This window comes from Protopterus annectens, chromosome 13.part0 (assembly GCF_019279795.1).
Source record: "Protopterus annectens isolate FY-2018-M chromosome 13.part0, PAN1.0, whole genome shotgun sequence".
NCBI lineage: Eukaryota > Metazoa > Chordata > Ceratodontiformes > Protopteridae > Protopterus > Protopterus annectens.
Window position 1 is genome coordinate 1,116,079,779 of NC_056747.1, and position 24,710 is coordinate 1,116,104,488.

General features: G+C 45.4%; 1 protein-coding gene across 7 annotated transcripts in view; it reads right to left on the reverse strand.

Moving 5' to 3' along the window:
* The window catches only part of GPATCH8 (G-patch domain containing 8), a 984,951-nt gene that overhangs the window by 572,627 nt on the left and 387,614 nt on the right, over positions 1 to 24,710 (reverse strand). For all 7 annotated transcript variants that reach the window (XM_044055084.1, XM_044055085.1, XM_044055088.1 and 4 more), the window contains one exon: positions 19,749 to 19,816. In XM_044055084.1, coding sequence (XP_043911019.1) covers positions 19,749 to 19,816 — 68 coding nt within the window. The remainder of the gene's footprint in view (positions 1 to 19,748; positions 19,817 to 24,710) is intronic.

The following is a 24,710-nucleotide window of genomic DNA, read 5'->3' on the forward strand; positions in this document are numbered from 1 at the left end:
GATCAGAATTGGCTGAAGCATGGATCTTGACAGAAGAAAAAGAAAGACCATCCTGAAGCAAATCAGCCAGGTATTCCAGGATCAGAGGAAGGGTAGGCTGAGAAGAAGATTCCCCTCTAGCTTGCATCCATTGAGAGAACCCTTCCCATTTGCCAGCATAGGACTTCCTAGTGCTAGGCCTCCTGGCCTCCCTCAGCATGTCAACCACCTGCTGGGAAAGGGAAGAAGAAAGGGAAGGAGTCATACAATGAGCCATGCTGCCAAATAGAGAAACTGAAGATGAGGATGTAGAATGTTTCCCCTTTCCTGAACCAAAAGACCTAGCTTCAGAGGAAGATGCCAAGGAGGAAATTGGGAGAGACTGCGAAGCAGTGGATACCAATGCTGTCTGGGCCAGTCCAGAGCTATGAGAATATTCCTTGGTCGCTCGTCCCTGATCTTCACTAATACTCCGGGAAGAAGAGGAGGGAAGGCGTACACCGATAGTGACGTCCATGGGAAAGACAAAGCATCCACTTTCCAAGCCCTGCTTTGATGCTGTCTGGTGCAAAAGAGAGGTAGAAGATGGTTGTCTGGGGAGGAGAAAAGATCCACCTGAGGCGTGCCCCAACGTTGAATGATGCTGTAAAAGACTGCTCTGTTCAGCTGCCACTCGTGAGGATCCAGGGTTTGCCTGCTCAACTGGTCTGCCAAAACACTGAACCTTCCTGGAAGAAACTGAGCTAGGAGATGCAGGTCCAGGGATGCTGTCATGGACCAAAGATTCATGCTTTGTCTGCACAAGGGGTAAGAGTGAGTCCCTCCCTGCTTCTGATGTACCACATGACTGTGGTGTTGTCTGTTCTGACAAGCAGGGTCCCTGAAGAAAGAAGATGCTTGAAAGCTAGTAAGGCCTGCTGAACTGCAATCAACTCTTTTAGATTTATGTGCAGGTGCATCTGCTGGGCATTCCAACGTCCCTGTATGCATCTGCCATCCAGGTGTGCTCCCCAGGTGTAGTCCAATACGTCTGTGGTCAGAACTTGAGTGGCAGGAGGTGGTCGAAAAGACATGCCTTTGTTTTGTAGGCAGGCTGCTGCCCACCACAGAAACTCCGTCTGCAGAGATGGAAGCAGAGGAATCATCATATCCAGGTCCTGTGTGTGTCGACACCAAATGTTCTTGAGGTACCACTGCAATTTCCTCATATACAGTCTTGCATATGGAATCATGAGAATACAAGATGCCATGAATCCCAGAGCTTGCAGGTATTTCCTTGCAGGGAGCTGGGACAGGCTGGCCAAGTCCTTGAAGTAAACTGAAAGAGATGTCTGCTTCTCCTGGGTGAGATGCATCATCTGGGCGGCTGTGTTCAGACTCGCTTCCAGGAATGTTATCTCCTTGGATGGTACCATTTCTGATTTTTCCTCGTTGACAGTGTAACCCAGGGATGATTCCAGATCCTTTAACAGCTGTTCCTGATAACTTGCTTCAATCAGTCAGTCGTCCAAGTATGGGTAAATCTGAATTTTCTTCTGCCTGCAAAAAGCAATGACTGGGGCCAGGCACTTTGTGAATACTCTGGGAGCAGTAGATAAGCCAAAGGGCAGCGCAGAGAATTGATAATGTTGCTTGCCCACTCTGAAACGAAGATACTGCCTGCAAGTTTCCTTGATATGGATATGCAGATAAGCCTCTGAGATCCAAGGTTACCAGCCAAGAATCCTTTTCTAGCATTGGTAGCAACTGATGCAGAGTGAGCATTTTGAACTTTGGAATTACTAGAAAAGACTTCAGAATGGAAACAGCTAGGATAAGATGCCAGGTGCCTTCTTTTTTTGGAACTAGTAAAAGCCTGGAATAAAAGCCCTGACCTACCTGCTGAGCAGGAACTGATTCTATTGCTCCCAGAAGAGATAAAGACAAAATTTGATTGAGATGCAGGCTTGGAGCTTCCCACCTTAGAAATGGAAGCCTGCCAACGCCTAGACCTTTGAGGGGTAGCCGCCTGCCCCAAGAAGATTTGTAACCTCTGGTCCTGGAACGGTTCTGTCTGCTGGTATCAGGAAAGGTCCATCTCTTGGAAGGGTATTTCCTGCTAAAGCGAGGGGGTTGAACTTGCAGAAAATCCGTAACAGTTTCAATGGACTTGGCCTTATCCTCAGTCTTCATAAGTACCTCCTCTGCTTTGTTGCCAAAATGACTGTCTTTATGCAAAAAGTACATCCAAAAGCTTAGCCTTGACAGGTAATGGAAGAGGCTGTTCTCTGAGCCAAGCGTGCCTTCTAATAACAGATCCAGTAGCCGTAGCCCTGCTGGAGGCTTCAAGGATGTCAAAACCACAATGTAAAGAATGCTTATTGACCAGACTGGCTGAATTCAGTAAATCCTGCATGTCTACTCTCTGCCAAAAGAGGTACACTTGCTATCCTAGGCTTAAATAGCCTCCAAGGTGTGCTGCTGGTATTTCAACATATGAAAAAGACAACTGGTAGCTCTAATAGCTAGAGTGGCAGAGGTATTAACTTTCTTACCCCACCTATCTAGGTTCCTAGATTCCCTGTCAGAGGGAACAGGATTCCTGGTAACCGTAGCCTTAACTCCCTTAGGGCCTTTAGAAATAACCTCTGGAGCCACCAACCGGTTCCTGAAAAGAAACAAATGAGAATCAGGGACTTTGTAGTACCAGTCAGGTTTCCTGGGAGGAGGAGGAACCGAATTTGGAGTCCAGGAATTTTCCAGAAAAATATCAGCAACTTCCAACATGGGGTATAGCAAGAGGCTTATGCTGTGGTAAATCCAAAAACGCCCTAATCCATTTCTTAGATTGGGGATAATCCTGACTTTCCCATTTAAAATGTTCTCTGAGGGTATTCAAAGCATCACCAAAAGAGAAATCCTCTGGAGGAGAGGCAGAAGGGATAGACTTCCCTGCATCTGAATCCTCAAAAGGAGAAAGTCTGAGAAAATTCCTCTTCATCAGCAGAAATGCTGGAAGAATCAGAACCCAAACAGGACAAAACCTCAGTTGAAACATCCCTACTCCTTTAAGGGGGAGGAGGCTGAGAACCCCTAATAAAAAAGAGTCAACAGATCATTAGCCATTTTAACCATTTGGGATTGAGGGGGAACGAGGAAAAAAGTACAGTTGTGTACACTTACCATAAATGTAGATGTCGAGTGTATTCACTGTTGCAGTCATTACACTTGGGTTATCCTGCTGGCAGGCTACCCTCAGTTGGCCTGAATTCCAAAGTCTAGGTCCGGCGTCGGTTGCTGTTGCCTCTGCCCTGACGTCAGAGCGCCAGGGGTATAAAAGATGCAGCAGACGCCATTTTTTTCAGTTTTTCTTGCCGCAGATGTCAGGTGCCCCCAAAAGGGTAGGCTAAAAAAATATGCCAATAAAACAAGCATGCACCAAAATATATTATACCTTCATCTACAAGCAAATACACCACACAGGTTGTATAGATTAGAGAAGTGCAGATAAGTTCCAGCAAAGAAATGGGGGATGGTGGGTGGGTAACCTGGACTGTAACAGTGAATACACTCGAACATCTACATTTATGGTTAAGTGTACACAACTGTACTACGTTCTTCGTGTTTCACTGTTGCAGTCAATACACTTGGGTTGAATCCCAAAGCTATGGTTGGGAGGCTGGAGCTAGTATAGCATTAGGAGCAGCTATGAGGCCCTGCAGAAAGTACAGTTGTGTCCCTACCATAGATGTAGATGTTCGAGTTTATTCACTGTTGCAGTCATTACTCTTGGTTTATCTGCAGGCAGACTACCCTCAGTCGGCCAGAATTCCAAAGTCGGGGTCCGGCGTCAGCTGCTGTCACCTCTTCCCTGATGTCAGAGCGCCAGGGATATAAAAGATGCAGCTGGCGCCATTTTCTTCAGTTTTTCTTGCCCCAGACGTCAGGTGCCCCCAAATGGTAGGCTGAAAAATATGCCAATAAAAAATGCATGCACACAAATAACATTTCCTTCATCTACAAACAAATACACCAAATAGGTTGTATAGAATAGAGAAGTGTAGAAAAGTCCCAGCAAAAACAAGGGGGATGGTGGGTGGGTAACCTGGACTGCAACAGTGAATACACTCGAACATCTACATTTATGGTAGGTACACAACTGTACTATCTTCATCATGTTTCACTGTTGCAGTCATTACTCTTGGGTAGAATCCCAAAGCTGAGGTAGGGTGGCTGGGCTAAATAGGATTAGGAGAGGCTATGAGGCCCTGCAGAACTGCAGTGGCAAACCTGCTCTGGACTTAGAGTAAAGAGGTTAAGTGTTAGTGCTTTGTGAAGGTGTGCACTGAGCTCCAAGTTGCAGCCTCTAAGATATCTTTGGTTGGTACTCCTTTGAGGAAGGCTGCTGAAGTGGCTACTGCTCTGGTGGAATGAGGCCTAATGCTCTTAGGCACTGATTTGCCATGTTGAAAATAGCAGAAACTGATGCAATGGCCTATCCATTTTGAAATAGTCTGTTTTGAGATGGCCTTTCCCTGCGATCCTGCAGCATAAGATACCAAAAGTTGCTCAGTCTTTCTGAAAGCTTTAGTTCTGTCCAAGTAGAAGCGTAGCTGCCTGTGTATGTCCAAAGAATGGATAATTTTCTCACCCTTGTTCTGTGGGTTTGGATAAAAAGGTAGGCAGGTGAATGGTTTGGTTGAGGGCCACACTGGATACCACCTTAGGCATAAATGTAGGGTTTGTCCTCAGAGAAACCCTGTCTGGATGAAAGATGATGAAAGGTTCCACAGCCATGAGTGCCTGTAACTCAGAGACTTGCCTTGCAGAGGTTATAGCTAGGAGCAGAGTTGTCTTCCAGGATAAGAATTTTATATCTGCTGTTGATGCTGGCTCGAAAGGAGGCAGTGTGAGTTTTTCCAAAACATAATTGAAGTCCCAGGCCGGAATTGGTGCTTTCCTTGGAGGCCTAATGTTTTTGGCCCCTCTGAGGTACTGCCTTATTAAAGGATGTGAAAAAATAGGTGGTTCCGTATTGTAATAGGCTGAAATGGCACAGGCGTGAATCTTAATTGACGAGAAAGAAAGGCCTTTGTCCAGCATCTCAGTTAGGCATTGTAAAATCTGAGGGATATTTGGTACACAGGTGTCAATGCCTTGTTCCTGGTTCCAAGCACAGAATCTCTTCCATTTTTCTGCATAAGATTTTCTGGTACTGGGCCTCCTGGCCTCCAAGATGACATCCATAACAGCTTTTGAAAGAGGAGTGTTCAGAACGGCTACATTATCCGCCATGCTGCCAGATTTAAGGTCCTGAGTTGGCTGTGCAGGATCTGATTGTTTTGTTGGGTCAGCAAGTGAGAAGTTTGAGGTAAAATCAATGCTGGACCTTGAGACAAGCTCTTTAGGATTGGGTACCAGTGCTGGCATGGCCAGTCTGGTGCAATCAGAATCATTTTTGGCTTCTCTTGTCTGACCTTTAGGTGTACTCTGGGGAAGGAGAGGCAGAGGGGGAAAAGCATATACTGTTAGATTTTTCCAGCTGAATGATAGGGCGTCCACTTTCCATGCTTGCTTGTGATAAATCCTTGTGCAGAATCTCTGCAATTGGCAGTTGTGAGCAGAGGCAAATAGATCTATGTCTGGGCACCCCCATTTCCTTATTATCATGCTGAAGACTTGTGGATCCAGTTTCCATTTGTGGGGATCCATGAGGTTTCTGCTTAGTTCGCCTGCCAGAGTATTTGTTTTTCCTGGCAGGAATTGTGCTTGCAGGTGAACTTGAAGAGCCAATGCTGAGTCCCATAAGGGCACTGCTGGTCTGCAGAGGGGGTAGGAATGTGTACCTCCCTGCTTGTTTATGAACCACATGACCGTAGTGTTGTCTATCTTTATCAGTAACTGTCCTGGATGAAGCAGGTCCTTGAAAGCTGTCAAGGCATTTTGAACAGCTAGCATCTCTTTTTGACTGATGTGAAGATGCATCTGGTTTGCAGGCCATGTGCCCTGAATACATTTTCCTGCCATATGGGCCCCCAGGCATAATCTGATGCATCCATTGTCAGTGTCTGTCTGGCTGTGGGTAAACTGAATGGCAGACCTTTGTTGTGGTGACAGGCTTCTGCCCACCGTCGAAACGCCTGTTGTAGGCAGGGAATGAGTGCAATTATTGTCTCCAGGCTGTGGCAAAGCTGAGTCCAAACATTTTTTAGATACCATTGTAGTTTCCTCATATGCAGTCTGGCATATGGAATTAGTAGAATGCAGGATGCCATGAAACCAAAGGCCTGCAGGAATTTCCTTGCAGATAAGTGGGTTTTTGTTGCCAATTTCTTGAATTAAGTAATCAGTTGCTTTTGCTTGTCTGGCATGAGATAAGCCATCTGGGCAGTTGTATTTAAGCTTGCACCCAGGAATATTATCTCTTGAGAGGGCACTAGTTTTGATTTCTTTTCGTTTACTGTGTGCCCTAGGCCAATTAGTAAACTTTTTACAAACACCAGCTGCTTTAGAAGAGTGTCTTTGTTCTCTGCTTGAATTAGGCAGTCATCCAAGTAGGGATATATTTGAATTCCTTTTTGTCTGCAAAACGCAATTACTGGTGCCAGGTATTTTGTGAAGACCCTGGGCACAGTAGATAAGCCAAAGGGCAGTGCAGAGAATTGGTAATGCATTGAGCCAGCTATGAATCTGAGGTATCTTCTGCAAGATAGTCTGATTGGGACATGCAGGTATGCCTCTTTTAGGTCCAAAGTTACGAGCCAAGCCTTTTTGCCCAGCATGGGCAGTAGCTGCTGCAGAGTCAACATCTTGAATTCTGGAACTTCCAGAAACGTATTTAGTATAGACAGGTCCAGTATTGGTCTCCAGGTTTTGTCCTTCCTGGGTACTAGGAATAGTCTGGAGTAAAATCCTTGCCCCTGCTCTTGTTGTGGTACTTGCTGAATGGCCCTCATGTCCATGAGGGCTGTAATTTGTTTTTGTGCCTCTGCCCATTGATTGTGTGGCAGGTTTGGCATACCCTTTGACCTTGGTAGAGTGTGAAAATGGAACCTGTAGCCTTGGGACACTATGTTCAGGACCCATTTGTCTTGGGTAACCATTTGCCAATTTGATGAAAAAAGTGCTAGTTTTCCCCCTAAGGGGGCTGCCAAAAGAAAAGTGCTTGGATCTGGTAGAGGAAAGTCATTGGGACTGTTTCCTGTAAGGTTGTGATTTGTCTTCTCCGATTCTCCGATTTTGGAGGTAGGAGTACCCCACTGTTTAGGCCTGTATGAGCCTTGGGGTTGAGGTCTGCCTCTGGGACACCTGTATCTGCCTCTGAGGTCTGTCTGACACTGGAAAGGACAAATTTTTAGAAGGCCAGTTTCTGCTAAACCTGGGTGGCTGTACCTGTAAGAAATCCTTTACTGCACGGATTTAGTTTTATCCTCCATTTTGTTTCAACACCGCTTCTGCTTTAGTACCAAACAAAGTATCATGTTGTAATGGTGCATCTAATAACTTTGCTTTAACATGATCAGGCAGATTCTGTTCCTTTAACCAAGCATGCCTTCTGATAACAGAACCTGTAACAGAGGCCCTGCAAGAGGCCTCCAGTGAATCATAACCACATTGCAAAGTATGATTTCCCACTTGTTCAGCTGTATGCAATAAATCCTGCAATTCTTTGTTCTCTGAACATTCAGTATTTGTCAACAATTTCTGTTTAAGAAGAGACATTAAATATTGCTGATATTTAAGCAAATGAAACTGACAATTTAAAGCCCTCACAGCCAGGATAACAGAAGTGTAGACTCTCCCCCCCCCCATCTGTCTAGAGCCCTAGAATCCCTATCAGAGGGGACAGGGTTTTTTGCAGTGGAAGCTTTTACCCCTTTGGGACCCTGAGATACAGTTTCTGGGTCAGCAGCGAGGTGTTTGTATAGGAATTTATGAGAATCCGGAACCCTGTAGTATCTGTCTGGCTTAGCAGGTGCAGGGGGTAGAGAGTCAGGGGACAGTCCGGACTCTGAAAAAACATCATCTACAATGTCTAGAACAGGTGGAATAGCAAGGGGTCTGTGCTGAGGAAGTAGCAGAAAGTCCCTGAGCCTTTTCTTAGATTCAGAGTAATCTTGGCTCTCCCAGTGGAAATGCTCCCTTATAGTATGCATAGTTTCTCCAAAAGAATAATCCTCAGGAGGAGAGGCTGAAAGAATGGATTCTTCAGCATCAGAATCCTCATAAGGAAGCATGGAGTAATCCTGTTCAGAAGAGGAATCAGAGGAAATAGAAACCTGATCAGAAGAATCATACTCTGTTTCTTGCCTAGGCCTCTTATCAGGAGGGGGATGGGAGCCTCTGATCAAAGTAATTAGGTCTTCCGCCATTGTGAGCATCTGTTTTTTAGGCATGAAGGTCCGAGTAGGAGAATGCTGTACTTGTTTCTTTGTCTTTAGAGCTACTTTAGTCTTTGAAGCTGAGGATGGCTTAATGTATAGCTGTGTAGGTCTGAAGACACCCTCAGAAGCCGATGCCTGCTCAGTGGCTCCGGACCCATCTGAGGGAATGATTTCAGAGTGTCCAATACCTTGAGTATTCAGAGGCCCAGTCAGCTCCACGTGGGAGTTGGTAGCGGCCTGTGGCTCCGAGGTAGCGGGCACCTGGGGCTGTGAAAGCGCTTGAGAACCGGCGAACCGGCGACTGGCCTAGAAGAGGCCTCGTCGTCAGTTTTGGACCTCGGATGCCTATCCTTTTCATTGTCCTTGCGTTTTTTGTAAACTCCGGTTGTCTGCTGGTCCGACGGCATAATATAATTGAATCTTCGGCCAAAGTAATGAAATGCAAAATCAAACAGACACTTGATAGTGCGTTGGTTAAATCTAGCACAAAACCGACAGCTAGCTACGTTGTGATCAGGGCCTAGGCAAGGAATACAGTAAGAGTGAAAATCCTTATATTTGCTTCCCACAAGAAATAAAATTGTTAACTTTTTCTGACATCGGTCTGGAGCAAGAAAAAAGTTTCCCCAACGGGGTACTTAGCTTTAATGAAGACTTCAGTTCTGAAATTCGGATTTGGAAATCCCAGGAATCGGCCGACCGGCACTTGCGAACTGCTTTTGCTTCGGGCACCGCGTGGCAAGAAAGACTGAAGAAAATGGCGCCAGCTGCATCTTTTATACCCCTGGCGCGCTGACGTCAGGGAAGAGGTGACAGCAGCCGACGCCGGACCCAGACTTTGGAATTCTGGCCGACTGAGGGTAGCCTGCCGGCGGATAACTCAAGAGTAATGACTGCAATGGTGGAACACAATGAACATCTGCAGTGGCAAAGCCTGCCCTGGATTTAGAGTAGAGTGGTAAATGACAGTGCTTTGTTAAGGTGTGCACTGAACTCCAGGTAGCAGCCTCTAAAATGTCTTTGGTTGGTACTCCACTGAGGAAGGTTGCTGAAGTGGCTGCTGCTCTGGCTGAATGTGGCCTAATGCCCTTAGGCACTGGCTTGCCATGTTGTGAATAGCAGAAGCGAATGCAGTGGCTATCAATTTAGAAATAGTCTGCTTTGAGATAGCCTGTTGTGATCCTGCAGCATAGGCCACTAGTAGTTGCTCCGTCTTTCTGAAAGCTTTGGTTCTGTTCAAGTAGAAGCGTAGTTGTCTGTGTATGTCCAAAGAATGCAGAATTCTCTCATCCTTATTCTGTGGGTTTGGACAGAAAGTAGGCAGATGAATAGCTTGGTTAAGGGCCACACTGGACACTACCTTAGGCATGAATGTCAGGTTTGTCCTCAGAGAAACCCTGTCTGGATAAATAAATGATAAAAGGTTCCACAGCCATGAGTGCCTGTAGCTCTGAGACTCGTCTTGCAGAAGTTATTGTTAGGAGCAGAGCTGTTTTCCAAGATAAAAACTTTACATCAGCTGTAGCGGCTGGTTCAAAAGGAGGCAGGGTGAGTTTTTCCAAGACATAATTAAAGGTCCCATGCAGGTATTGGTGATGTCCTTGGAGGCCTTAAGTTTTTGGCTCCTCTGAGGTACTGCCTTAACAAAGGATGAGAAAGATTGGCGGCTCTGTATTGTAATGAGCCAAAATGGCAGAGGCATGAATTTTAATTGATGAAAAGGATAGGCCTTTGTTCAGCATCTCAGTTAAGTATTGCAAAATCTGAGGAATATTCGGTACAGCTGTGTCAATTCCTTGTGCCTGGTTCCAAGCACAGAATCTCTTCCATTTTCCAGCATAAGATTTTCTGGTACTAGGCCTTGTGGCCTCCAAAATGACATCCATCACAGCTTTAGTGAGGGGCGCGTTTTGTATGACTACATTATCCGCCATGCTGCCAGATTTAAGGTCTTTAGCTGGCTGTGCAGGGTCTGATTGTCTTGTTGGGATAGTAGATGAGGTATTTGAGGAATGGTCCAAGCCGGGCATTGAGACAAGTTTCTTAGAATTGGATACCAGTACTGGCAGAGCCAGTCTGGGGCAATCAGTATCATTTTTGGCTTCTCTTGTCTGACCTTTAGGAGTACCTTGGGGAGGAGAGGCAGTGGAGGAAAGGCATATACTGCTAAGTTTTTCCAGCTGAAAGATAGGGCGTCCACTTTCCATGCTCGTCTGTGATAAGTCCTTGTGCAGAATCTTTTTAGTTGGTAATTGTGAGGAGAGGCAAATAGATCCATCTCTGGGCATCCCCATTTCCTTGTTATCATACTGAAGACTTGTGGATCCAATTTCCACTCGTGGGGATCCATGAGGTTTCTGCTTAGTTCATCTGCCAGAGTATTTATCTTTCCTGGCAGGAACTGTGCTTGCAGATGTACTTGGTAAGTCAATGCTGTGTCCCACAAAGTCATGGCTAGTCTGCAAAGGGGATAGGAATGAGTGCCTCCCTGCTTGTTTATATACCACATGACCGTGGTGTTGTCTGTCTTTATCAGTAGTTGTCCCAGATGAAATAGGTCCTTGAAGGCTGTCAGGGCATTCTGAACAGCTAGCATCTCTTTTTGATTGATATGTAAATGCATTTGGTTTGCGGACCATGTGCCTGGAATACACCTTCCTGCCATGTGGGCCCCCCAGGCATAATCTGATGCATCCGTTGTTAATGTTTGCCTGGCTGGGGGTAAAGTGAATGGCTGCCCCTTGTTCTGGTGACAAGCCTTCGCCCACCATCGAAACTCCTGTTGCAGGCAGGGAATGAGGATAATTATTGTTTCCAGACTGTGGCAATGTTGAGTCCAAACACTTTTTAGGTACCATTGAAGTTTCCTCATATGCAGTCTCGCATATGGAATTAGTAGAATGCAGGATGCCATGAAGCCCAAAGCCTGCAGAATTTTTCTTGCAGATAACTGGGCCTTTGTTGCTAACCGGTTGAAATAGGTAGTCAGTTGTCTTTGTCTGGCGTGAGATAAGCCATCTGGGCAGTTGTATTTAAGCTTGCACCCAGGAATATTATCTCTTGAGAGGGTACTAGTTTTGATTTATTTTCGTTGACTGTGTACCCTAGGCATGTTAGAAATATCTTTACAAATGCCAGATGTTGTAGCAGAATGTCCTTGTTCTCTGCTTGAATGAGGCAGTCGTCCAAGTAAGGATATATTTGTATTCCTCTTTGTCTGCAGAATGCAATTACTGGTGTCAGGCACTTTGTGAAAACCCTGGGCGCAGTAGATAAGCCATAGGGCAGTGCAGACACAATTGGTAGTGCATCGAGCCAGCTTTGAATCTGAGGTATCTTCTGCATGTTGGTCTGATCGGGACATGCAGGTATGCCTCTTTTAGGTCTAAAGTCACTAGCCAAGCCTTCTTGCCCAGCATGGGCAGAAGTTACTGTAGAGTCAACATTCTGAATTTTGGTATATCCAGAAATGTGTTTAGAATAGATAGGTCCAGTATTGGTCTCCAGGTGTTGTCCTTTCTTGGGACAAAGAAAAGTCCTGAATAAAATCCTTGTCCCTGCTCTTGCTCTGGTAGTTGTTGAATGGCCCTCATGTCCATGAGGGATAAGACTTGTTTTTGTGCCTCTGCCCATTGATGTTTTGGCAGGTTTGGCCAACCGTTTGTCCTTGGCAGGGTATGGAAGTGAAAATTTATAGCCTTGTGACACTATGTCTAGGATCCATTTGTCCTGGGTTATTATATGTCAATTTTGAGAAAAAAAGTGCTAGTTTTCCCCCTAAAGGTGCTGCCAGAAGACAAGAGCTTGGTGCAGGCAGGAGGAAGTCATTGGGACTGTTTCCTGTATGGCTGTGATTTGTCTTCTCCACTTTTGGAGGTAGAAGCACCCCATTGTTTAGACCTGTATGAACCTTGGGGCTGGGATCTGCCTCTTGGGCATCTGTATCTGCCCCTTTTGTGGTCTGTCTGACACTGGAAAGGACCAATTCTTTGTAGGCCAGTGCCTGCTAAATCTAAGTGGCTGTACCTGTAAGAAATCCTTAACCGTTTGCATAGATTTAGCTTTGTCCTCCATTTTCTTTAACACCTCTTCTGCTTTAACACCAAACAAAGTATCATGCTGTAATGGAGCATCTAATAATTTTGCTTTGACATGATCAGGAAGATTTTTTTCCTTTAATCAAGCATGCCTCCTGATGACAGAACCCGTAACAGCGGCCCTGCAGGAGGTCTCCAAAGAATCAAAACCACACTGCAAAGTATGCTTTCCAACTTGTTCAGCTGCATGCAATAAATCCTGCATTTCTTTGCTTTCTGCACATTCAGCATTTATCAACAGTTTCTGTTTAAGCAGTGACATAATATATTGCTGATATTTGAGCATATGAAACTGACAATTTAAAGCTCTTATAGGCAAGGTAGCAGAAGTGTAAATTTTTTTTCCCCATCTGTCTAATGCCCTAGAACCCCTGTCTGAAGGGGTAGGGGGTTTTTTGCAGTGGAAGCCTTGACCCCTTTGAGACCCTGACAGATTGTTTCTGGGTCAGCAGCAGGGTTTTTGAAATGGAATTTATGAGAGTCAGGAACCCTGTAGTATCTGTCCGGCTTAACAGGAGCTGGAGGTAAGGAGTCAGGGGTCAGACTGGAATCTGAAAATACATCTACAATGTCTAACACAGGTGGAATAGCTAGGGGCCTGTGTTGTGGTAGTAAAAGGAAGTCTGAGCCTTTTCTTAGAGTCTGAAAAATCTTGGCTCTCCCAGTGAAAATGTTCTCTCATGGTATGCAAGGTTTCCCCAAAAGAGTAATCCTCAGGAGGAGAGGCTGAAGGGATAGATTCTTCAGAATCCTCATAGGGAGGAATTGAGTATTCCTGATCAGAAGAGGAATCAGATGAAATGGAAACCTGATCTGAAGATTCATATTCTGTCTCTTGCCTAGGCCTTTTATCAGGAGGGGGATGGGAAACCCTGATCAAAGTAATTAGGTCTTCGGCCATTTTGAGCATCTGCTTTTTGGGCATGGAGGCCTGTCCATGAGGCTGTTGTACTTGTTTCTTTGTCTTTAAAGGTGCTTTAGTCTTTGCTTTTGAAGCTGAAGTCATTTTAATGTATAACTGAGTAGGTCTGAAAACACCCTCAGAAGCCGATGCCTGCCCACCGGCTCTGGACCCATCTGAGGGAGTCGTCTCCGAAGGTCCAATACTTTGATCTTCCAGTGGCCTAGTCGACTCCACGTGGAAGTCGGTAGCGGCCTGCGGGTCTAAAGTAGTGGGTGTCAGGGGCTGCGAAGGCGCCTCACTGAGAACCGGCGACTGGCTTAGAAGAAGCCTCGTCGGTTTTGGACCTCGGATGCTTGTCCTTTTCTTTTTCTTTGCGTTTCTTAAGAATTCCGATAGTCGGATGGCTATCAGACGACATTGTATAATTAAACCTTCTGCCAAAATAGTGCAATGCAAAATCGTACCGATGCTTAATAGTGCGTTGGTTAAATCTAGCAACTAGCAATGTTGTGGTCAGGGCCTAGGCAAGGAATACAGTAAGAATGAAAGTCCTTATGAGGTATTTGCTTCCCACAAGAAATACAATTATTAACTTTTTCTGACATCGGTCTGGAGCAAGAAAAAAGTTTCCCCAACGGGGTACTTAGCTTTTGAAGAAGACTTCGGATCTGAAATTCGAACACGAAAATCTCAGGAGTCGGCCGACCGGCACTTGCGAACTGCTTAAGCTTCGGGCACCACGCGGCAAGAAAGACGGAAGAAAATGGCATCGGCTGCAACTTTATACCCTTGGCGCTCTGACGTCAGGGAAGAGATGACAGCAACCAACGTCGGACCTAGACTTTGGAATTCAGGCCGACTGAGGGTAGCCTGCCAGCAGGATAACCCAAGTGTAATGACTGCAACAGTGAAACACGAAGAGCATCTGGAGCCTGCCTTTTCACAGGCCTATGAATGGAAGATTTACCTGCAAGCCTGAAAGACTAGGGAGGCCTGGCAACCGCTGAAGTTGCAGCAGAAGTCGAAGGAAGAAGTTTGCTGTCAGAATGCAAAACAGAGGCGGTTCCGGCTCCAGCAGAAGAGGCTACCGGCGACAGGTCAGAAGGAAAAACAGAGGCCTAAGGGACTCAGACTCAATCAAGGCCTGCGGTTGTATGTCTGTGGACTGCAGGGACTGCAAAGGCATCTCACTGGCTACAGCCTCACTGACTACCAACTTAACATCATCTGAGGACTTAGCTTTCTGAGGCCTGTCACGGTCCTTATCCTTACGTTTCTTCGAAATATCCAACGCCTGAAGACTGGCGGACGCCATACCAACGAACATGGGCCAAACTCCAAAATGCCTAGCCAAAATCTTAGCCCAAAGACGGATAGTACGCGGATTAAAGGAGGCACAGAGATCACAATTGGGAACATCGTGGTCAAGGCCTAAACAAATAATGCAATAGGAATAAAAATCTCTATGGGGAATCTGCTTTCCACAGGTAAGGCAATCATCAACTTTTTCTGACATTCGTTAAGGCAAGAAAAAGAGGATCCTCAACAGGGTACTTAGCTGTAGTAGACTTCAACGCTTGTAGTCGGAAACCAACAAAGGTAAACTGCCGACTGGCACTCGTGCATGAAAAGCTTCTGCTTCGGGCTCCGTGGCAAGGAAGACTGAGGAAGTAACATCGGCTGCCTCCTTTTCGTATCAGACGTCCTGACGTCCTTTACAACTGACGGCAGCCGACATAATTTTTATTTACCTTTGGTATTCTGGCCGATCGAGGGCTACCGGGAGCCAGATAACCCATTTGTTAGGACTGCAACAGTGAAACACAATGAACATCATCCCCTTCCAGGAGATTGATAAGGCAATCTGGTGCCACAGCCTGAGGGTCTGGAAATCTGGTGCAGAAGGAAGTGGCCTGTTGATGGAAGAGATAAACAGTCTATTTGAGGTGCACCCCACCAGTGGACCAGGTCCAGGAAGACATCCCTGTGAAGCATCCATTCGTGAGTGCTCATCATGGATCTGCTGAGGGAGTCTGAGAATTCTGTTGTAACCTGTAAGGTTACGCCTTGGGATGTGGCCAGTTCTCACACCAGGAAAGCGAGTCTGCAAAGCAAATAACATTTGGTCCTCCCTTGCTTGTTGAGATACCACAGCAGCACTGTGGTATTGTCTGTAAAGATTTTTAGTGGTCCTTGTTGTAGACTGTTTGGAAGGCTCACAGGGCCAATAACACTGCCCTCATCTCTTTGATATTGATGTGTTTTTCCCTGTGTGCCCCGGCCACACCCCTTGCACTTTCAGGTGCCCCAGAGTTGCTCCCCTACCCAAGTCCGAGGCATCTGTGTACATGATCTGTTTGGGTTGAGATGGTTGGAGGGGAAGACCTGGGGATGAGGTTCACCTGCTTCAACCACCAATTGATTTCTTGTTTGAGGCAGGGCAGGAAGGATACCCTGTACTCAAGGGGGGTGGGAGTGCTGGGTCCAAACTGACCTGAAGTACCACTGCAATTTCCTCATATGGAGTCTTGCTAATTGTAACATGGAGACAGTGAATGCCATGTAGCCCAGGAGCCTGAGGTACTGCCTTGCGGTTAATTCTGTGGTCTAGAGGACCAGAAGTAGGTGTTGTATCAAGCTTTCCACCTTTTGGGGGTGGGAGGAGGTAGGCTTTCATGATGTCTGTACGAATCCTGCACCCCAAGAAGACAATGTCTTGAATAGATTCCAGGTGGGATTTTAAGAACCTAATCTGAAATCCTGGGGACTGTAGGAGAGTAATGGCAACTTTTAAGTGTTGCAGGAGGGCCTGTCTGCAGACTGCCTGAATAAGCAGGTCATCCAAGTAAGGGAATATCTGGATTCCTCTTGTCCTGCAGAAGGCAATAACTGGAGCCAGACATTTTGTGAAGACTCTGGGTGCAGTGGAAAGCCCAAAGGGTGAGACAGAGAATTGAAAGAGAGAGAAACCCACAGAGAACCTCAGATATTTCCTGAAACTGGGCCTTAAAGGGACGTAAAGGCAGGCATCCTTCATAACTAAGTTGGCCATAAACCCTTGGGGAAGTAGGAGTGGAAAGAGTTGGTAAGGTTAACATCCTGAAAGTTGGTACCTTAAGAAAGAGCTTGAGTAGTGAGAGGTCCAGACTTGGCCTCCAGGGGCTGTCTTTTCTTGGAACGAGGAAAATCCTGGAGTAGAAGCCTCTTCCTTTTGCAGACAGTGGAACTGCTTGAATGTTGCCTTGAGCCATCAGATTGTCTAGCACTGGCTACAACACAGGGAGCTGTTCTTTTGGGGCTGTAGGATACCCCTTCTCTTTAGAGACATGAGCCAGGTCATAAAATACTCGTTTTCTATTACAGAAAGAACCCATTTGTCTGAACTGACAATTGTCCACACTTGGAGACCGAGACAGACGCCCAGAGGAGGGATAGAGGGAGAAGGAGGGAGTTTTAAGGTTGGCAGGTAGTCAGACACTACCTGTCCTGTCTTGAAAGAGCGGCCTCTGGCTACAAGATGAGGAGGCTCTGGTAGGAGTGAGTTGCTTCCTGGTGGTTTTCCTAGGCCTTGTGGAAGCAGCAGAATGAGAGTGCTTTTTGATAAATTGAGTTTTTGCTGGGTAATTCCTCTGAAATTTTGGAATAGGAGAAACCAGCAGATGTTTTAAATCCTGTATCTCTTTCCCCTTTTGTTGTAATGACTTGAATAAGTCAGGCACTTTTGTTCCAAACAGGGCTGTATTGTCTGAAGGGACATCATCCGGCTTGGCTCTAAAGTCATCTGGTAGAGGTTGGAGGCGTAGCTAGGAGTACCTTCTCAAAGCAAATGCCGATGCTGCTGACCTGGCTGAGGCCTCAGCAGCATCGTAACTGCACTTTACAGAGTGCCTGGTTACCTGGGAAGTAACAGCAACTAGGGAAGAAAGTGAAGCTTTGGCAGCAAAATCTGGGGAGTCAGAGAATTCCTTTGAGATCTTCTCCAAAATGGATACGGCATGTTTAGCCATGAGTGTCTGGTAATTAGTAGCTCTGAAAGCCAGAGTAGCAGAAGTATATATTTTCTTACCCAGACGTTCTGTACTTTTGCTGTACTTGTCATCAGGGAGGAGGGTGGTGGAAGGCAGCAGTTCTGAAACCTCATCAGTGGAAATGGAAACTGTGGCAGGGTCTGCAGCAGGACGCAATTAGAAACTCATGTCAGGTCTGCATGGAGCAGGGGGCTGTGAGTCCAGGTTCAAGGATGCTGAAGAGAAGGCATCCAGAAAAGCAGGTAGAATGGGCGGAACAGCAGTAGGGGTTGGGAAATCCATCTGAATGAGGTCATACCTTTTTTGTACCTCTGTCATTTCAGACTATTCCCACTTAAAATGATCCTTCATTTTAATAATAGTTTCCCCAAAGGTCAAATCCTCTGTTGGGGGTCAGGGTCAACAGATTCTTCCTCTGGGGATCCATATCTGGGGGGGGGGGGCAGATGTGAGGTATATGAAAGAGATTATTCAGAAGAAGAAGAATAAGAGAATTCCTCCTCTTCCCTCAGAGGGACCTGATGTCTGAGGCCTAGGGCTCAGTAGAGGAGGAGGAGGAATACTGGATGTCCCTGGAATGGTAGGCTGTAAGGCATTAAACAGGCTTTGGCTGAAGGCCTGCCAGTCCAGGATACTTTCAGGTGCAGGAGACACATGCTTTCTTTTTTCCTTCCGTTTGAGAGACCTACAGGGTGTCTGAATGGAGGAAGGCTTAGAATTGGGTAACTGTAAGGTAATGGTGGGATCCGATGGTCCTACCGAAATTACAGCCCCCCCCCGGCGTCGGAAACAGATGTTGGAAAAGCCTCTGTGGATGTGCCCTCCATGCAGGATTGTGTGGCTTCCGTGCAGCTATCCACTGTATCCAGAGGCAGAGCCTGAGTTTTCAACCAGACCGACGTTGGTCACAGGCTGAGGGTTGGACGAAGGAGGTGCAGTGATAGTCGTAGGCCTTGTGGTCTTGGTCTTCTTTTTTGGCAGTTTGGTAGGTAAGTTGCCGGAACCCTCCATACTGAAGGCTAACTGAGACGTTGTTTTCTATGTACAGGTTGAGCTTGTGGAGACTGCTGCGAAGAATTTTGGGTACAAATGCCCAGTAGAAGGTGCAGGCCTTGTGGTCGTGCGACCTAACTAAACAAAACAGACACTGATCGTCTGCATCCTTGTGAGGTAACTGATAGCTGCACTTGCCCTTTCTGGATGACATGAACAAGCATTAGAAATAAAATAAATGACTGAAAAGGTTCCACAACAGGGCACTTAATCTGATTTTTTCTGAATCAGACAGCCGGGATGGCAGGAACACATGATGCTCGACTGGTGGCTGAGATGTTCTGAGGGCTGGTGCATACAGACGTCACTTTTATGGCCCATGTTCCGTTAGCCACATCAGACATCCCATGCAGCACACACTGACTGAAATATTTTGTATACTGGCCGGACGTTCGGGTAGCAAGAGGAGTAAACCCTTATGTGATGAATACTGCAGCATGTGAACAGAAGGACATCTGCTGTACATTATTTTTCTTAGTTAATAGGCTAAGTTGGGTTATGACTCTTTCAATAAGAGAGAGAGGATAAACTGCTCCAAATACAGAACACACTACAGACTACTATACTTGCACACAACATGCTAGGATTATTAAACACTTCAGACTAACATGTAATTAAAATGCAACATATAAATATATCTGGGCATCCACAGAACACAAAACATTTACCTTAAAATAGAAACAGAAATGAGGGTAACTAAGAATTCAGAGGTTTGACATATTTCATTCACTAGTGGACAAGAGTACCCTGGGAAACACAAAGTAAAGATTACTGGAGTCATTCAGTTATGTAAGGGATGAATCTGACAACAGTGGCCATATAACAATGGTGGAGGTAGGAGTTTACTACCACCTATAGCAGTACTGTAGATAAAGCTGTAGCTGCAACTCTGGCTACTCAACAGTCCTTGCAGACAGCAATTTTGATGGGGAGACTGTTTGGTTAGGACTAATTTGCTGTGGTTTGCTGCATCCTTTGTTTTTCTACATATTTCATCTTGCCCTTCACCAGAAAATCTTGCGCATATATTAAAACAATTTTAAAGATATCCCAGACTGTGCACCTGTTAATGCAGAATTTCTCAAGAGGCTGAAGGTATTGTGTAATTGCTTGGGCAGTATAAAATGTTATCAAAATGCAAACCCCATGTTGTTTTACTGCTTGTATTATTCGAAAGTAGTATTTAAAATTAATGAAAGTCCACTATAAACTGAATGCAAACTTACACTGGAAACATCTGTGCAGAAAAAAATATTCAAAGATGACAAGTTTTCATTTAAAACTGATAAAGCATTAAGAGTCACACAAAGGTTTCACCGCTTACCTCCATTTCCATCCGTCCCATGCCCATGACATCATATTTGACAACAATCGGGATGGGATCCGTTCTTCCTACAGCCAGGAAACACAAAAAAGACAAGTAAGCACAAACAAAGAGGACACTGAATGCCAAATTGCATACTGGGTTTATGGTGGTTAGAGATCTTGCCTTGGAGTGCAGAGACCAGAAAGCTACAGTGAACCAAACACAAGCCATTCTCACAGCTTACAGTAAAAAAAAAAAAAAAAAAAAAAAAAAAAAAAACTCCCTCACGATTAAAAGTTAAAAAAAAGCATGTAACAAGAATGGGTTAGATGAATGAGAGAGAAGGTAATGATGTTTATGTGATCTGGTGATAACGTTTAAAAAGAAAGTGGATATGACTATAAAATGTTAAACCAAACCAGGTGTTCATAGAAAGTCACATTTCTCTTTTTTATGACTTACCTACCAACATAACTAGTTGTGTAATTACAAAAGAAAAAAGGCCCACACCTGAAGTAGCATATGATTTGTTAACAATAAAAGTACTGGGTAAGCAGAAAAGTGAAATAATCCAAACCCATTGCATGCCAATGGCCAGAATTAAGAAAATCAAGGAAAAATATATTAACTCTTTAGTGATTTTAAAGCAGTTTATTATAAAAGCTTTGTAACCACTGAATAATCACTAACATGGACTACTTCATGTTTAGACAAATGCAACTTTGTTTCATAAAGACTATGCATTATTACTTTATGCCATGAAACAATCACACTTATTTAAATAGTCAACAAATAAAAACATGGTTAAGCAGAAACAGACCTTAAAAAGCAGTACTTGTCAGTTGGCAAAAATCTAGATACACACATTATAAATGAAGACACTGTGGCTTCTTTCTCCATTATTTTCATTCTTAACCCATTTATAATGAAAACAGAGACTACAATTCTCAATCCTAAATTCAAAAAAGTTGGTGTATGAAAACTTCTGCTGCCACAGAAAGTACAGTTGTGTACACTTACCATAAATGGTCAGGTCGTCAGGGTTAAAAAACAGGCAGCTGATGCCATTACATCAGTTTTTCTTGCCCCAAATGTCAGAAGCACCCAAATAGGGAGCTAGTATATGGTGGGGAACGCCACCAGTAAAAAGTAAATACCAATGCCATTAGGAATGGCCATAGAGAGGAGAGATAGAAAGATAGAGAAAGCCAGGGGGGCTGGAAGGAGGGAAACCATGACTGCAACAGTGAATACACTCGAACATATATATTTATGGTAAGTGTACACAACTGTACTATGTTCTTAGTTTTTCACTGTTGCAGTCATCACACACTGGCTGATTCCCAAACCTGAGGAACGGTGGAGGCAGTCAAGAAGTGTTAGGGCTGTCTAGTAGGGCTTGCAAGACTGCTGTAGAAAATCCAGCCCTGGATTTAGAAAAGATAGGCAAGTGGTAATTGCTTGGTTAAGGTGTGTACAGAACTCCAGGTTGCAGCTTCCAGAATGTCCCTGGTAGGGAATCCCCTGAGAAATGCTGTAGAGGTGGAAGTAGCCCTAGTGGAATGTGGTCTGATCCCCTGTGGGGTAGGTTTTCCATGGTTCTTGTAGCAGAAATGGATGCAGTGTGCTATCCGTTTGGAAATGGTTTGTTTTAAAATGGCCTTAACCTCTGCCCCTGTAGCAAAGCTGACAGCAGCTGGTCAGATTTTCGGAAAGGCTTAGTCCTGTCAAGGTAAACCTGAGCTGTCTGTGCACGTCCAAGGAGTGCAGGATCCTTTCCCCTTTACTCTGAGGGTTAGGGAAGAAGGTTGGCAAATGGATAGATTGGTTTAGAGCCACACTGGACACCACATTAGGCATAAAAAATGAGTTAGTCCTGAGGGAAACCCTGTCAGCATGGAAAATAATGAAGGGTCCCCACCGTCATTAGTGCCTGTAACTCAGTCTTCTTGCTGAAGTTATGGCTAAAAGCTGTCAGCATGGAAAATAATGAAGGGTTCCAGAGCCATTAGTGCCTGTAACTCAGACACTCTTCTTGCTGAAGTCATGGCTAAAAAGCAAGGCTGTTTTCCGAGAGAGGAATTGTAATTCTGTTGAGGTTCAAAAGGGGGAAGCGTGAGCTTTTCCTACAAAGCTAAGGTCCCAGGGCAGGGGTGGGTGCTCTCCTAGAGGCCTTAAGTTGTTAGCCCCTCTCAGGAACTGTTTGATGACAGGGTAAGAAAATAGAGGTGGCTCAGTGTTATAAGGAGCTGAGATGGCAGAGCATGAATCTTAATGGAAGAAAAGAATGGGCCTCTGTGGAGTAGCTCTGCTAGGCAATCCAGGATTAGAGGTAAGGAGGGTACTGCTGTGTCCTTCCCCTTGAGACGGTTTCCAAGAACAATATCTTTTCCATTTTTCAGCATAGGATTTCCTAGTACTAGGCCTTCTGGCTACAAGAATGACGTCCAGCACCTGCTTGCTGAGGGCTGCTGGTGGGGTATTCAAGGGATAAGCCAGGCTGCAAGGTTTAGCGTTTGCAATTGTGGATGCAAAATCTATCCCTCCTGCTGAGACAGCAGGGTAGGAGTCGGTGAAGGTGCCAGGGTGGCACTGTTGTCAGGCTGCATAAACAGTGGGTACCAGTGCTGGCGTGGCCAGTCTGGGGCAATAAGAATTACCCTTGGCCTGTCCTGTTTTATCTTGAGTAGTACTCTTGAGAGAAGGGGCAGAGGGGGAAAGGCATAAATTGAGAGGTTTTCCCACTGAAAGGATAGGGCATACACCTTCCAGGCCCTGCTGTGACAGTACCTGGTGCAGTATTTGCTCACCTAGTGATTCTCAGGGGAGGCAAAGAGGTCCACTTCCGCTGCCCCCCACCTCTGGGTCAGAAGGTTGAAGGTGTTGGGCTCCAATTTCCACTCGTGTGGGTCTAGAAGATTTCTGTTTAAGTCTGCCAGTGAATTTTGTTTGCCTGGCAGAAATTGAGCTTGTAGATGCACTTGGCTGCGCAAGGTTGTGTTCCACAGGGCCATGGCTAACCTGCAGAGTGGGTAAGAATGGGTTTCCCCCTGCTTGTTTATGTACCACATAATTGTGGTGGTGTCTGCTTTTATAAGCAGTTGTCCTGGAAGGATTAGGTACTTAAAGGCTGTCAGAGCATTCTGTACAGCTAACATCTCTTTTTGATTGATGTGCAGGAGAATCTGCCCTGGGCTCCAGTGGCCCTGAATGCATTTGCCTGCCATGTGAGCCCCCCATGCATAGTCTGATGCGTCTGTTGTCAGGGTTTGGGCAGTGAGGGGTTGAGTGAAAAGCATTCCCTTGTTGTGGCTGCATGCTTCTACCCACCAAAGGAACTCTGCCCTTAGACAAGTTATGATAGGAATGACCGTTTCCAGGTCCTGAGAATGTTGGCACCAAAGACTTTTTAAGTACCACTGAAGTTTCCTCAAATGCAATCTTGCATATGGAATTAGCAGAATACATGAGGCCATGAACCCTAGGGCTTGCAGTATTTTTCTTTCAGATAGCTGGGTTCTGGTGGCCACTTGTTTGAAGTAATTGGTCAGATAGACCTGCTTTTCTGAAGTGAGAAAGGCCATCTGGGAAGTTGCGTCCAAGCTTGCTCCCAGGAATACAATCTTCTGACTGGGCACCAGTTGTGATTTCTTTTCGATGATGGTGTACCCCAATGAAGTGAGAAGGCTTTTTACAAATGCCAGGTGCTGAAGCAGCAATTCCTGACTGTCAGCCTGAATCAGGCAGTCATCCAAGTATGGGAAAATTAGGATATTTCTCTGTCTGCAGTATGCAATGACTGGAGCCAGGCACTTTATGACTACTCTGGGAGCAGTAGATAAGCCAAAGGGAAGTGCAGAGAACTGATAGTGCATAGAGCTTGCCCTGAAACGTAAATATTTCCTGCATGACTCCCTTATGGGGATGTGCAGATAAGCTTCTTTTAAGTCTAGAGTGGACTAACCAGGCATCCTTGGCTAGCAAAGGGAGAAGCTGTTGCAGGGTGAGCATCTTGAATTTTGGGACCACTAGAAAGGTGTTGAGAATTGAAAAGATCCAGGACTGGGCGCCAAGAGCCCTTTTTTCTGGGCACTAAGAAAAGTCTGAAGTAGAAACCCTGATCCCTTTGTTCTACTGGAACAGGTTGAATAGCTCTGATATTGAGCAGGGAAAGTACTTGCTTTTGAGCCTCTGCCTACTGGTTTGGAGGAAGGTCTGAAAACCTGCTTGGGGTTTGGCAGTGAATGGAAGTAGAATTTGTACCCCTGGGATACAATATTTAGGACCCATCGGATCTGAGTAATGGACATCCTGTTTTTTGCATGAAGGGCAAGTTTTCCTCCTACGGGCACAAGTAACTGGGCAGGGCTGGGAAGGATAATTGAAAAGTTATTGTGAACCTTTTCCATAAGGGGACGGCTTACCACTCGGGGCACTCCAAACAAACAGTCCTTATTTAAAGGAGCGTCTAGTAATTTGGATTTGACATGATCTGGCAAGGTTGTTCCTTCAGCCAAGCATGCCTTCTCCGTACAGACCCAGTGACTGCAGCCATGCAAGATGCTTCTAGGGCATCAAAGCCACACTGCAAAGTATGCTTACTAAATTGGTTTGCAGAATGCATTAGCTCTTGTAGATCTTTATTTTCTGCACAATCTGGCAATAATATCATTTTTTGTTTAATTAGTTCCGTAATATGTTGCTGGTACTACAATATGTGAAAATGGCAATTCAATGCCCTGATGGCAAGAGTTGCAGTGGTATATATGTTCTTACCCCATCTGTCTAAAGCTCTGGAATCCCTGTCCAAAGGAGTATGATTTTTGGCTGTAGTAGCCTTAATACCTTCAGGTCCCTGGGAAATGGTGTCTGGATCCACAGTAGGATTCTTGAAGAGAAATTTGTGGGAATCGGGTACTCTGTAGTACCTGTCAGGTTTCCTAGGAGCCGGGGGTAATGTACTGGAGTAAGACTGGATTC